This window comes from Salmo trutta, chromosome 5 (assembly GCF_901001165.1).
Source record: "Salmo trutta chromosome 5, fSalTru1.1, whole genome shotgun sequence".
NCBI lineage: Eukaryota > Metazoa > Chordata > Actinopteri > Salmoniformes > Salmonidae > Salmo > Salmo trutta.
The window spans coordinates 62,140,576-62,153,499 of record NC_042961.1 but is presented as its reverse complement, the minus strand read 5'-3'; the positions used below and the strand labels follow the sequence as shown (position 1 = coordinate 62,153,499).

General features: G+C 44.2%; 2 protein-coding genes across 2 annotated transcripts in view; both read left to right on the top strand.

The window, feature by feature from the left end:
- anapc10 (anaphase promoting complex subunit 10) overlaps positions 1–391 on the top strand; it is a gene marked incomplete in the record, with an annotated part of 14,825 nt that extends 14,434 nt beyond the window's left edge. The window contains 1 exon segment of the mRNA XM_029754642.1: positions 1–391.
- Positions 392–3,970: 3,579 nt separating this feature from the next.
- LOC115194733 (cell wall integrity and stress response component 4) lies at positions 3,971–12,710 on the top strand. The gene is made up of 7 exons (XM_029754641.1): positions 3,971–4,305; positions 4,588–4,968; positions 7,694–7,723; positions 8,881–8,960; positions 9,381–9,471; positions 12,063–12,179; positions 12,295–12,710. The coding sequence occupies exons 1-7, from the start codon at positions 4,272–4,274 to the stop codon at positions 12,444–12,446; spliced, it is 885 nt and encodes a 294-aa protein (XP_029610501.1). The 5' UTR covers positions 3,971–4,271; the 3' UTR covers positions 12,447–12,710.
- The last annotated feature ends 214 nt before the right edge of the window (positions 12,711–12,924 follow it).

The window sequence follows — 12,924 nt, the reverse complement described above, 5'->3', positions numbered from 1 at the left end:
TTCTAATTTCAAGTTAACCTGAAATGCTTTTCATTTAGATTACATGGAGCCCCTCGACGTATTCCCTATATAGTGCACTACTTTTGACCGGACCCCATACGTGTGTTCCTATGGACCCTTGTCAAAAGTAGCGCACTAATATAGGGAATAGGGTGCCGTGTGGGCAGCAATCTCTCTGTGTTATTGATGTTGTTAATTCCATGTTAGTCTGATGTAAAGATGATTGAAGACTTCAATGAGACCATGTAAGGGCAGTTGTCGAGGCCCCCAAAAAAACACACGTTTACTACCCGTGTGACTAGACCTGCTTGTCTGTACTGACTGGGAATGAATGTCAAAAATGTATGTATCTCTCTGTCTGTTGTTGAATTAAATGTGTTTTTGAGTTTGAGCTCCGTAGGTCTGCTTTTACTAGCTATAGGTCCTAATCAGTGTTATACCACAGTTTAACCAGCAGGAGGCACTGTCTCCCCTCTCGTTTTACTAGCTATAGGTCCTAATCAGTGTTATACCACAGTTTAACCAGCAGGAGGCACTGTCTCCCCTCTCGTTTTACTAACTATAGGTCCTAATCAGTGTTATACCACAGTTTAACCAGCAGGAGGCACTGTCTCCCCTCTCGTATTACTAGCTATAGGTCCTAATCAGTGTTATACCACAGTTTAACCAGCAGGAGGCGCTGTCTCCCCTCCGGAGGGAGGATCTGGTGCTACAGGACAGGATATGAGGTGTTATTGGATGGATAGCATGCAGGGGGTGGGATAAGGGTTTTAAAGGAGGTACTTTTGACATTTGCTGTTTTTATATACAGTACCAGTCAAAACCTACTCATTCAAGGGTTTTTCTTTGTTTGTATTATTTTCGACATTGTAGAATAATAGTGAAGACGTCAAAACTATGAAATAACACATATGGAATCATGTAGTAACCAAAAAACTGTTTAACAAATCAAAATATATTTTATATTCTTGAAAGTAGCCACCCTTTGCCTTGATGGCAGCTTTTCACACTCTTGGCATTCTCTCAACCAGCTTCATGAGGAATGCTTTTCCAACAGTCTTGAAGGAGTTCCCACATGCTGCGCACTTGTTGGCTGCTTTTCCTTCACTCTGTGGTCCAACTCATCCCAAACCATCTCAATTGGGTTGATGTTGGGTGATTGTGGAGGCTAGGTCATCTGATGCAGCACTCCATCACTCTCCTTCTTGGTCAAATAGCCCTTACACAGCCTGGAGATGTGTTGGGTCATTGTCCTGTTGAAAAACAAATGATAGTCCCACTAAGGGCAAACCAGATGGGATGGCGTATCTCTGCAGAATGCTGTGGTAGCCATGCTAGTTAAGTGTGCTTTGAATTCTAAATAAATCACTGACAGTGTCACCAGCAAAGCACCATCACACCTCCTCCTCCATGCTTCACGGTGGGAACCACACATGCAGAGATCATCCGTTCACCTACTCTGCTTCTCACAAAGACACGGCGGTTGAAACCAAAAATCTCAAATTTGGACTCATCAGATCAAAGGACAGATTTCCACCGGTCTAATGTCCATTGCTCGTGTTTCTTGGCCCAAGCAAGTCTCTTCTTCTTATTGGTGTCCTTTAGTAGTGGTTTCTTTGCAGCAATTCGACCATCAAAGCCTTATTCACACAGTCTCCTCTGAACAGTTGATGTTGAGATGTGTCTGTTACTTGAGCTCTGAAGCGTTTATTTGGGCTCCAATTTCTGAGGCTGGTAACTCTAATGAACTTATCCTCTGCAGCAGAGGGAACTCTGGGTCTTCCTTTCCTGTGGTTGTCCTCATGAGAGACAGTTTCATCATAGCGCTTGATGGTTTTTGTGACTGCACTTGAAGAAACATTCTTGAAATGTTCCACATTGACTGACCTTCATGTCTTAAAGTAATGATGGACTGTCGTTTCTCTTTGCTTATTTGAGCTGTTCTTGCCATATTTTAGCTGTTCTTGCCATAATATGGACTTGGTCTTTTACCAAATAGGGTTATCTTCTGTATACCATTCCTACCTTATCACAACTGATTGGCTCAAATGCATTAAGAAGGAAAGAAATTCCACAAATTTACTTTTAACAAAACACACCTGTTAATTGAAATCCATTCCAGGTGACTACCTAATGAAGCTGGTTGAGAGAATGCCAAGAGTGTGCAAAACTGTCATCAAGGCAAGGGGTGGCTACTTTCAAGAATCTCAAATATAAAACATATTTAGATTTGAAAATATATATAATTTTTTAAATAGATAAACCCTTGAATGAGTAGATGTGTTCTAAAACTTTTGACTGGTACTGTATATATATTTATGACCTCACAACTGGGAAATAAGAGATTCCTGGGAGCATTTGAAGGCAGCATACTGGTACTGCATTTGAGTTGTCAGTGGCCTGTATGCCTCTGTAAAGGTGACGAGGTTGAATTCTGCCTGGAAACAACCTGAAAGTGTACACAACGCCCTTTTTAAAGTCTACTTCCTGACAGAGCGAGAGACCGAGAGAAGCACACTGACTATGTACTGACTCCAGTGTGCGTAGCCTTGCTATTGAGAAAGGCCGGCGTAGGCAGACCTGGCACACTGCCCACAAAATGAGGTGGTAACTGAGCTGCACTTCCTGACCTCCTGACACATATTTCCCTCAGATTACACAGATCCACAAAGAATTCAGAAACAAATCCAACCTTGATAAACTCCCATATCTACTGGGTGACATACCACAGTGTGTCGTCACAGCAGCAAGATTTGTGACCTGTTGTCACAAGAAAAGGGCAACCAGTGAAGAACAAACACTATTATAAATAAAACCCATATTAATGTTTATTTATTTTTGTTTTTTAACTATTTGCACATCATTATAACACTGTATATAAACATAATATGACATTTGAAATGTCTTTATTCTTTTGGAACTTCGGTGAGTGTAATGTTTACTGTTCATTTTTTATTGTTTAACTTTTGTTTATTATCTATTTCACTTGCTTTGGCAATGTTAACATATGTTTCCCATGGCAATAAAGCCCTTTGAATTAAAATTCAAATTGAGAGAGAACCACAGAGAGAGAGAGAGCATCCTGTCAGAGGGGAGGGCCAGAGAGAGAGTGAGCATCCTGTCAGAGGGGAGGACCAGGGTTGTGTTTCAATAGTCTTAAGCAGCTTTCTCTCCCTCGTCTGTCTCTCCTTCATCAATCAACTGAACAGGTGAAAACAGAACTTTGCCAGCATCCATCCACTACAGCTCTCAAACTCAACTCTAATCAGGGTCTGATTTAGACCTGGGACACCAGGTGGGCGATTCCCCTCTAATCAGGGTCTGATTTAGACCTGGGACACCAGGTGGGTGATCCCCCCTCTAATCAGGGTCTGATTTAGACCTGGGACACCAGGTGGGGGATTCCCCCTCTAATCAGGGACTGATTTAGACCTGGGACACCAGGTCTTAATCAGGGACTGATTTAGACCTGGGACACCAGGTGGGGGATTCCCCTCTAATCAGGGCCTGATTTAGACCTGGGACACCAGGTGGGGGATTCCCCCTCTAATCAGGGACTGATTTAGACCTGGGACACCAGCTGGGTGATCCCCCTCTAATCAGGGACTGATTTAGACCTGGGACACCAGCTGGGGGATTCCCCCTCTAATCAGGGACTGATTTAGACCTGGGACACCAGGTGGGTGATTCCCCCTCTAATCAGGGACTGATTTAGACCTGGGACACCAGCTGGGTGATCCCCCTCTAATCAGGGACTGATTTAGACCTGGGACACCAGCTGGGGGATTCCCCCTCTAATCAGGGACTGATTTAGACCTGGGACACCAGCTGGGTGATCCCCCTCTAATCAGGGACTGATTTAGACCTGGGACACCAGGTGGGGGATTCCCCCTCTAATCAGGGACTGATTTAGACCTGGGACACCAGCTGGGTGATCCCCCTCTAATCAGGGTCTGATTTAGACCTGGGTTATATTAGTAATCAGGTAGAAGAGAAAACTGTGGAGTTCGTAGGGTCAGAGTTGAGTACCTACAGTATATTGGTTTAATCTAATATGAGGATACAGTACAGAGGAGAGGAGAGGAGAGGAGAGGAGAGGAGAGGAGAGGAGAGGAGTCACTGTAGTCTACTTAGAGACAGCCCAGCTAGGGGTTTGTGGTCTGTGACTCAATTCCTGTCAGAGAGAGACGCTGAGAAGAAAAATACTTGACTTTCGTCTCTACACGTGTGACAGACTTGGTACTGTCCAAACATTGTGATAAATCATCAATATGCCATCGATCTGCATTCAGCGCTATGTCCTGGGTGAGTTTATCAATTGTTTATTGTTCTACAACACATATTTCCTCTTCTCAATTATCTCTCTCTGTTCTCTCTCTCTGTTCTCTCTCTCTGTTCTCTCTCTCTGTTCTCTCTCTCTGTTATCTCTCTCTGTTCTCTCTATGTTCTCTCTCAATTATCTCTGTTCTCTCTGTTCTCTCTGTTCTCTCTGTTCTCTCTTATCACTCTTCTTTCCCTCCATATCACAGTCAGCATGTGTCGGATGAGTCTGAATTAGTTGTTTTCTCTCTTTCTCCTGTCCTCCAGGCCTCCTGGTGCTGATGGGGTCCAGAGCTGTTGGAGGAAGCAGCATATCCATCAACCTCACCTCCACCCCTACTGATACACCCTCTACAGCCAACCTGACCCCCTCTACAGCCAACCTGACCCCCTCTACAGCCAACCTGACCCCCTCTACAGCCAACCTGACCCCCTCTACAGCCAACCAGACCCCCTCTACAGCCAACCAGACCCCCTCTACAGCCAACCAGACCCCCTCTACAGCCAGCCTGACCTCCTCTACAGCCAGCCTGACCCCCTCTACAGCCAACCAGACCGCCCAGACTACGTCGTCAGGGGTGACAGCCCTCAGCCAATCACAGGGCAGGGAGAGCACTACGACCACGGAAACCACAACATCATTACCAGGTAACGGACAACTTGTGTCTGTCTTCAGTCCCTGCTCTCTCTCTCTCTGTCTGTCTTCAGTCCCTGCTCTCTCTCTCCCTGTCTGTCTTCAGTCCCTGCTCTCTCTCTCCCTGTCTGTCTTCAGTCCCTGCTCCCTCTCCATGTCTGTCTTCAGTCCCTGCTCTCTCTCTCCCTGTCTGTCTTCAGTCCCTGCTCTCTCTCTCTCTCTCTCTCTCTCTCTCTCTCTGTCTGTCTGTCTTCAGTCCCTGCTCCCTCTCCCTGTCTGTCTTCAGTCCCTGCTCTCTCTCTCCCTGTCTGTCTTCAGTCCCTGCTCTCTCTCTCCCTGTCTGTCTTCAGTCCCTGCTCTCGCTCTCCCTGTCTGTCTTCAGTCCCTGCTCTCTCTCTCCCTGTCTGTCTTCAGTCCCTGCTCTCTCTCTCCCTGTCTGTCTTCAGTCCCTGCTCTCTCTCTCCCTGTCTGTCTTCAGTCCCTGCTCTCTCTCTCTCTCCCTGTCTGTCTTCAGTCCCTGCTCTCTCTCTCTCTCTCTGTCTGTCTTCAGTCCCTGCTCTCTCTCTCTCTCTCTCTGTCTGTCTTCAGTCCCTGCTCTCTCTCCCTGTCTGTCTTCAGTCCCTGCTCCCTCTCCCTGTCTGTCTTCAGTCCCTGCTCCCTCTCCCTGTCTGTCTTCAGTCCCTGCTCCCTCTCTCTGTCTGTCTTCAGTCCCTGCTCTCTCTCCCTGTCTGTCTTCAGTCCCTGCTCTCTCGGTGTTTGTTTGTAACAGAGAGGTATATGGTAGCCCCAGCCCTGTAGCTAGCTTGTATTCCACCAGTGGCTGTCAGTGCCGTTTAAGATGAGGGAGGACGGTTCTTTTTTCTATCATCATGGCCTTATTTCTATTAGACAAATTCAGGTATGTTTATGTCTGTTCCGTATGCTTCCGTTTAAAAAATATTTTTCAACAGAATCGGTGGAATGAATACACCCCTGATTACACACAAACACAGTTCACTTTCATAGCAGCCACATACAAACAGCATGATCCCTTTCATAGCAGCCACATACAAACAGCATGATCACTTTCATAGCAGCCACATACAAACAGCATGATCCCTTTCATAGCAGCCACATACAAACAGCATGATCACTTTCATAGCAGCCACATACAAACAGCATGATCACTTTCATAGCAGCCACATACAAACAGCATGATCACTTTGATTGTTGTATAATTCTATCTATCTGTCCTTCTCCTTTCCCCTTTTCTCTTGTGGACTTAAATGCAACAGCACAACAGCTGTCTGTGACCAGACGAAAAAACCTTTCCAAGCCAAACCTTCATACCATCAGGTAGGGTAGCCTAGTGGTTAGAGCGTTGGACTAGTAACCAAAAGGTTGCAAGATCGAATCCCCGAGCTGTCAAGGTAAAAATCTGTCGTTCTGCCCCCTGAATAAGGCAGTTAACCCCACTGTTCCTAGGCCGTCATTGAAAATAAGAATTTGTTCTTAACTGACTTGCCTGGTAAAATAAAGATACATTTAAAAAAAGTTACACACAGTCTACATCATTGTCACGTCATGGTCAACATAGCTACTAGAACTAACGCGTTAGTAAACCCGCTACAATCATGCAGTACAGTCAGCAAGCAGTTTAGCAGTTACACTGGCGGGCCCCAGTGGCAATGGAGTTGTAAAATCAAAAGCTTTACCTTAGAAGAGTTCCAGTGTTGTGTTGGATAGTCATAGCCAGCTAGCTAACATAGCATCCCTCTGTTTGAGCCGGGTGTTTGAGTACGCTAAACTAGCTAGCTGTGTTTGTTAGATAAGTGAAACTGCAAGAAAAAAAAAGCAGCCCTTTCTCTCTATTGGCATCTCTCTTTGTTTGAGCCGGGTGTTTTCAGTAACCAAACTAGCCAGCTGCATTCACTTTCACAGCTAAAGTTTAAAAATAAATAATGCCAAATATAGCTCTTTCTCTTGCTTCTGCTTAATTTTGGTGGGAAATTCATTTGTTGAAAACTGTTCAACCATTGTCTTTCTCTCTCTTTGAGTCAACTACTCACCACATGTTATGCACTGCAGTGCTAGCTAGCTGTAGCTTATACTTTCAGTATTAGATTCATTCTCTGATCCTTTGATTGGGTGGACAACATGTCAGTTCCTGCTGCAAGAGCTCTGATAGGTTGGAGGACGTCTTCTTGAAGTTGTCCTAATTACTGTGTAAGTCTATAGAAGAGGTTGAGAACCATGAGCCTCCTAGGTTTTCTATTGAAGTCAATGTACCCAGAGGAGGACGGAAGCTAGCTGTCCTCCGGCTACACCATGGTGCTACCCTACAGAGTGCTGTTGAGGCTACTGTAGACCTTCATTGCAAAACAGTGTTTTAATCAAATATTTGGTGATGTGAATATATTTAGTATAGTTTTATCTAAATAAAGGGTAACTTTTAAAAACAATGTTTCACAATTGTTATTTGTATTAAATTGACTGCGACGGATGGTCCTCCCCTTCCTCCGCTGTGCTCTGCTCGTCGGTGTGAGTAGAACAAAGCGTTGTACGGTAGCCGCAGGCCTGAAGCTAGTTCACTGCTTTCTGTCTTCCTGTCTCACTAACCACAGCTATCTCTCACACACACACACACACACACACACCGGTCTGTGCTTTATAGATGATACCATTTGGTTGAGTCTCTCTGGTCTGTGTATATAATATATAAATTACATATTGATGACATTGTTTCTGTGTTTGTTCTAGTTTCAGCTACAAGAGGAAGTGACATTGCAGGTATATGACCAATAGGAATTTTGAGTCTTTTTTTTTCTTCTTTTTTTACTCATTGTTTTACAAATGTTTATGGATGAACTGCAACCCTATTCACAACATTCTCTCTCTCTCTACCCCTCCACCTTTTCTCTCTCTACCCTCTCTCTCTCTACCCCCTCTCTCTCTCTCTACCCCCTCTCTCTCTCTCTACCCCACCCTCTCTCTCTCTACCCACCTCTCTCTCTCTCTACCCCACCTCTCTCTCTCTCTACCCACCTCTCTCTCTCTCTACCCACCTCTCTCTCTCTCTACCCCCACCTCATCTCTCGTCTCATCTCTACCCCACCTCTCTCTCTCTAACCCCCTCTCTCTCTCTCTACCCCCTCTCTCTCTCTACCACCCTCTCTCTCTCGTCTAACCCCCTCTCTCTCTCTCGAACCCCCTCTCTCTCTCTAATGCCCCCCTCTCTCTCTACCCCCCTCTCTCTAACCCCCTCTCTCTCTACCCCACCTCTCTCTCTCTACCCCACCTCTCTCTCTCTACCCCACCTCTCTCTCTCTCTACCCCACCTCTCTCTCTCTCTACCCCACCTCTCTCTCTCTCTCTACCCCACCCTCTCTCTCTCTCTACCCCCCTCTCTCTCTCTCTCTACCCCCTCTCTCCTCTCTCTACCCCCTCTCTCTCTCTCTCTACCCCCCCTCTCTCTCTCTACCCCACCTCTCTCTCTCTACCCCACCTCTCTCTCTCTCTACCCCCCTCTCTCTCTCTCTACCCCACCCTCTCTCTCTCTCTCTCTCTCTCTCTCTCTCTCTCTCCTCCTCTCAGTTAACACACACTCTCTCTCTCTCTCTCCTCCTCTCTCTCTCACCTCTCTCCTCTCTACCCACTAACATATCTATACCCCCAACCCCCCTCTCTCCGTCTCTCCCTCCTACTCTCTCTCCTCTCTCTCTCATCTCTACTAAACTACTACTACTAAAACCCCACCTCTCTCTCTCTCTCTCTACCCCACCTCTCTCTCTCTACCCCCACCTCTCTCTCTCCCCCCTCTCTCTCCCCTCTCTCTCTCTCCCCCCACCTCTCTCTCTCCCCCCCACCTCTCTCTCTCCCCCCCACCTCTCTCCCTCCCCCCCTCCTCCCCCCCCCTCTCTCCCCTCCCCCCCTCTCTCTCCCCCCAGGCTATGTAATCCTGTTCCTCATATTGTTGGCTGTTGTGTGTCTGGTGGTGATTCTCTATATCCTGAGGAAGAAGTCCAGGGTGAGACATCCAGGGCTTTAAAACACTATCCTGTTACTGTATTACATAGTCAAGGAAGACTCAGGGCTTTGTTGTGAAGGATATGTTTTGCAGTCTGTTCCTCCAGGGCTTTACTTGTTGTGAAGGATATGTTTTGCAGTCTGTTCCTCCAGGGCTTTACTTGTTGTGAAGGATATGTTTTGCAGTCTGTTCCTCCAGGGCTTTACTTGTTGTGAAGGATATGTTTTGCAGTCTGTTCCTCCAGGGCTTTGGTAAAAGAAAGGGGGGAAAAAACTATATTGTTTACCTGGAGTGGTATGAGAAAATATGAATTCTGAAAGGCTCTAGGTGGGTCATAGAGTCCCATCCCATACAAGCGTTTGGAACCATCCGTCTTCAGATCTGTCTGATAATTATGCTGATGTTGTTGTTTCTCTTCAGAGGTACTCGTTTGACCTGCAGCATCCAGGTTATGACCACGACACCCCACTCACCTGCATGGAACAACCCGGAACCTTCGAACCCAACAACGGTAACCATGGTGACATTACTATTTGGTAACCATGGTGGTATTACTATTTGGTGACATTGCTATTTGGTAACCATGGTGACATTGCTATTTGGTAACCATGGTGACATTACTATTTGGTAACCATGGTGACATTACTATTTGGTAACCATGGTGGTATTACTATTTGGTAACCATGGTGACATTACTATTTGGTAACCATGGTGACATTACTATTTGGTGACATTACTATTTGGTAACCATGGTGACATTACTATTTGGTAACCATGGTGACATTACTATTTGGTAACCATGGTGACATTACTATTTGGTAACCATGGTGACATTACTATTTGGTGACATTACTATTTGGTAACCATGGTGACATTACTATTTGGTAACCATGGTGACATTACTATTTGGTAACCATGGTGACATTACTATTTGGTAACCATGGTGACATTACTATTTGGTAACCATGGTGGTAATACTATTTGGTAACCATGGTAACATTGCTATTTGGTAACCATGGTGGTATTACTATTTGGTAACCATGGTGACATTACTATTTGGTAACCATGGTGACATTACTATTTGGTAACCATGGTGGTATTACTATTTGGTGACATTACTATTTGGTAACCATGGTGACATTACTATTTGGTAACCATGGTGGTATTACTATTTGGTAACATTACTATTTGGTAACATTACTATTTGGTAACCATGGTAACATTGCTATTTGGTAACCATGGTGGTATTACTATTTGGTAACATTACTATTTGGTAACCATGGTGGTATTACTATTTGTAACCATGGTGACATTACTATTTGGTAACCATGGTGGTATTACTATTTGGTAACATTACTATTTGGTAACCATGGTGGTATTACTATTTGGTAACCATGGTAACATTGCTATTTGGTAACCATGGTGGTGTTACTATTTGGTAACCATGGTGACATTACTATTTGGTAACCATGGTGGTATTACTATTTGGTAACCATGGTGGTATTACTATTTGGTAACCATGGTGACATTACTATTTGGTAACCATGGTGACATTACTATTTGGTAACCATGGTGGTATTACTATTTGGTAACATTGCTATTTGGTAACCATGGTGACATTACTATTTGGTAACATTGCTATTTGGTAACCATGGTGGCATTACTATTTGGTAACCATGGTGACATTGCTATTTGGTAACCATGGTGACATTACTATTTGGTAACCATGGTGACATTACTATTTGATAACCATGGTGGTATTACTGTTTGGTAACATTGCTATTTGGTAACCATGGTGACATTGCTATTTGGTAACCATGGTGGCATTACTATTTGGTAACCATGGTGGCATTACTATTTGGTAACCATGGTGGTATTACTGTTTGTTAACATTGCTATTTGGTAACCATGGTGACATTGCTATTTGGTAACCATGGTGGCATTACTATTTGGTAACCATGGTGGCATTACTATTTGGTAACCATGGTGGTATTACTGTTTGGTAACATTGCTATTTGGTAACCATGGTGACATTGCTATTTGGTAACCATGGTGGTATTACTGTTTGGTAACATTGCTATTTGGTAACCATGGTGACATTGCTATTTGGTAACCATGGTGGCATTACTATTTGTCTGTCGTTACGTCTGCCTGCCTGTCTGTCTGTCTGTACATCACCTGGGGAGATGTGGAATATGTTTTGTTTATATATACAGTGCATTCAGAAAGTATTCAGACCCCTTTACTTTTTCCACATTTTGTTACGTTACAGCCTTATTATAAAATTTAAAATACATTTTTTCCCCTCATCAATCTAAACACAATACCCCATAATGGCATCACAATACCCCATAATGGCATCACAATACCCCATAATGGCATCACAATACCCCATAATGACATCACAATACCCCATAATGACATCACAATACCCCATAATGACATCACAATACCCCATAAGAACAAACAGGTTTTTAGAAATGTATAAAAAATTCAGATCCTTTGCTAGGAGACTTAAAATTGAGCTCAGGTGCATCCTGTTTCCATTGATCATCCTTGAGATGTTTCTACAACTTGATTGGAGTCCACCTGTGGTACATTCAATTGATTGGACATGATTTGGAAAGGCAAACACCTGTCTATATAAAGGTCCCACAGTTGACAGAGCATGTCAGAGCAAAAACTCTCCCCCTCCAACCTGACAGAGCTTGAGAGGATCTGCAGAGGAGAATGGGAGAAACTCCCCAAATACAGGAGTACCAAGTTTGTAGCTTCATACCCAAGAAGACTCGAGGCTGTAATCGCTGCCAAAGGAACTTCAACAAAGTACTGAGTAAAGGGTCTGAATACTTATGTAAACGTGGTATTTCAGATTTAAAAAAAAAATGTTTTGCTCAAATGTCTAAACCTGTTTTTGTTTAATCCTTATAGGGTATTGTGATGTCATTATGGGGTATTGTGATGTCATTATGGGGTATTGTGATGTCATTATGGGGTATTGTGTGTAGATTGATCAGGGGGGACAAAAGTCAAGGGGTCTGAATACTTTCTGAATGCTCTGTAATATCCAGGAACCTAGATATATTATATGTTGTATTTTAGATCAGGAGATCTGGGAGTCTGAGAGAGAGTGTGGTGATGAGGATTCCCATGCTATGAGCCCTGTAGCTAACGGCTCAGCTATGGGTGCTGGAGAGACTAGGTCTACAGGGGAGAACGGTAAGGAAACTCTTACTAAGTCTGTAGTCCCCTGGTCTCAGGAATACGTGAAAAACATACTGAGAAAAACTGATATCTCCATCTGTCTCTCTCTGTCTCTCTCTCTGTCTAACAGAAGGAGAGAAGCAGGCTCATGGTGATGGAGACAGCTTCAACAAGTTCTGTGCCAGTGATGTCACTCTGACTCCGCCCATAGAAAGGGTGGGCTTTAGCCTGGACCTGGACTTGAGTGACAAGATGTTACTCGGCTCCAGCCCTGACCTTTGACCCCTGTAGGTCCAGATGACGTCTTCACTGAGATCAACACGTATATAGCACCTTTATTTGATCTATAAAATATCCGAATGTAAACGGCTCCAAATAAGTTTTTACTTTCCTATTTCCGATACCGTAAGTTCTTGATTATCTTTCTTTTTTTTTTAAATGTAATAGTTTTTTTTGTTATTAATTTTAATAATGTTTTGAGCGTGACAATACCAAGAGAGAGATGCTATGTCACGTGGTTTTAGAATAAAAATATACTTCAGAGAACTTGGCGTAATGTGTGTGTTTGGGGTAACGTCTGGAACTAAATGACTATCGCCCCGTAACACTCACTTCTGTCATCATGAAATGCTTTGAGACTAATCAAGGATCATATCACCTCCACCCTACCTGACACCCTAGACCCACTTCAATTTGCTTACCACTCTGCCTCAAATAGATCCACAGACGATGCAATCGCCTGTACACTACCCTGTCCCAT

Bases quoted from the DNA above. Each gene is read 5' to 3' on its own strand.
- LOC115194733 (XM_029754641.1), top strand. From the start codon at position 4,272: ATGCCATCGATCTGCATTCAGCGCTATGTCCTGG. The intron at 4,306-4,587 runs GTGAGTTTATCA...CCTGTCCTCCAG, and splicing joins CATTCAGCGCTATGTCCTGG to GCCTCCTGGTGCTGATGGGG. The intron at 7,724-8,880 runs GTATATGACCAA...CTCTCCCCCCAG, and splicing joins AAGAGGAAGTGACATTGCAG to GCTATGTAATCCTGTTCCTC.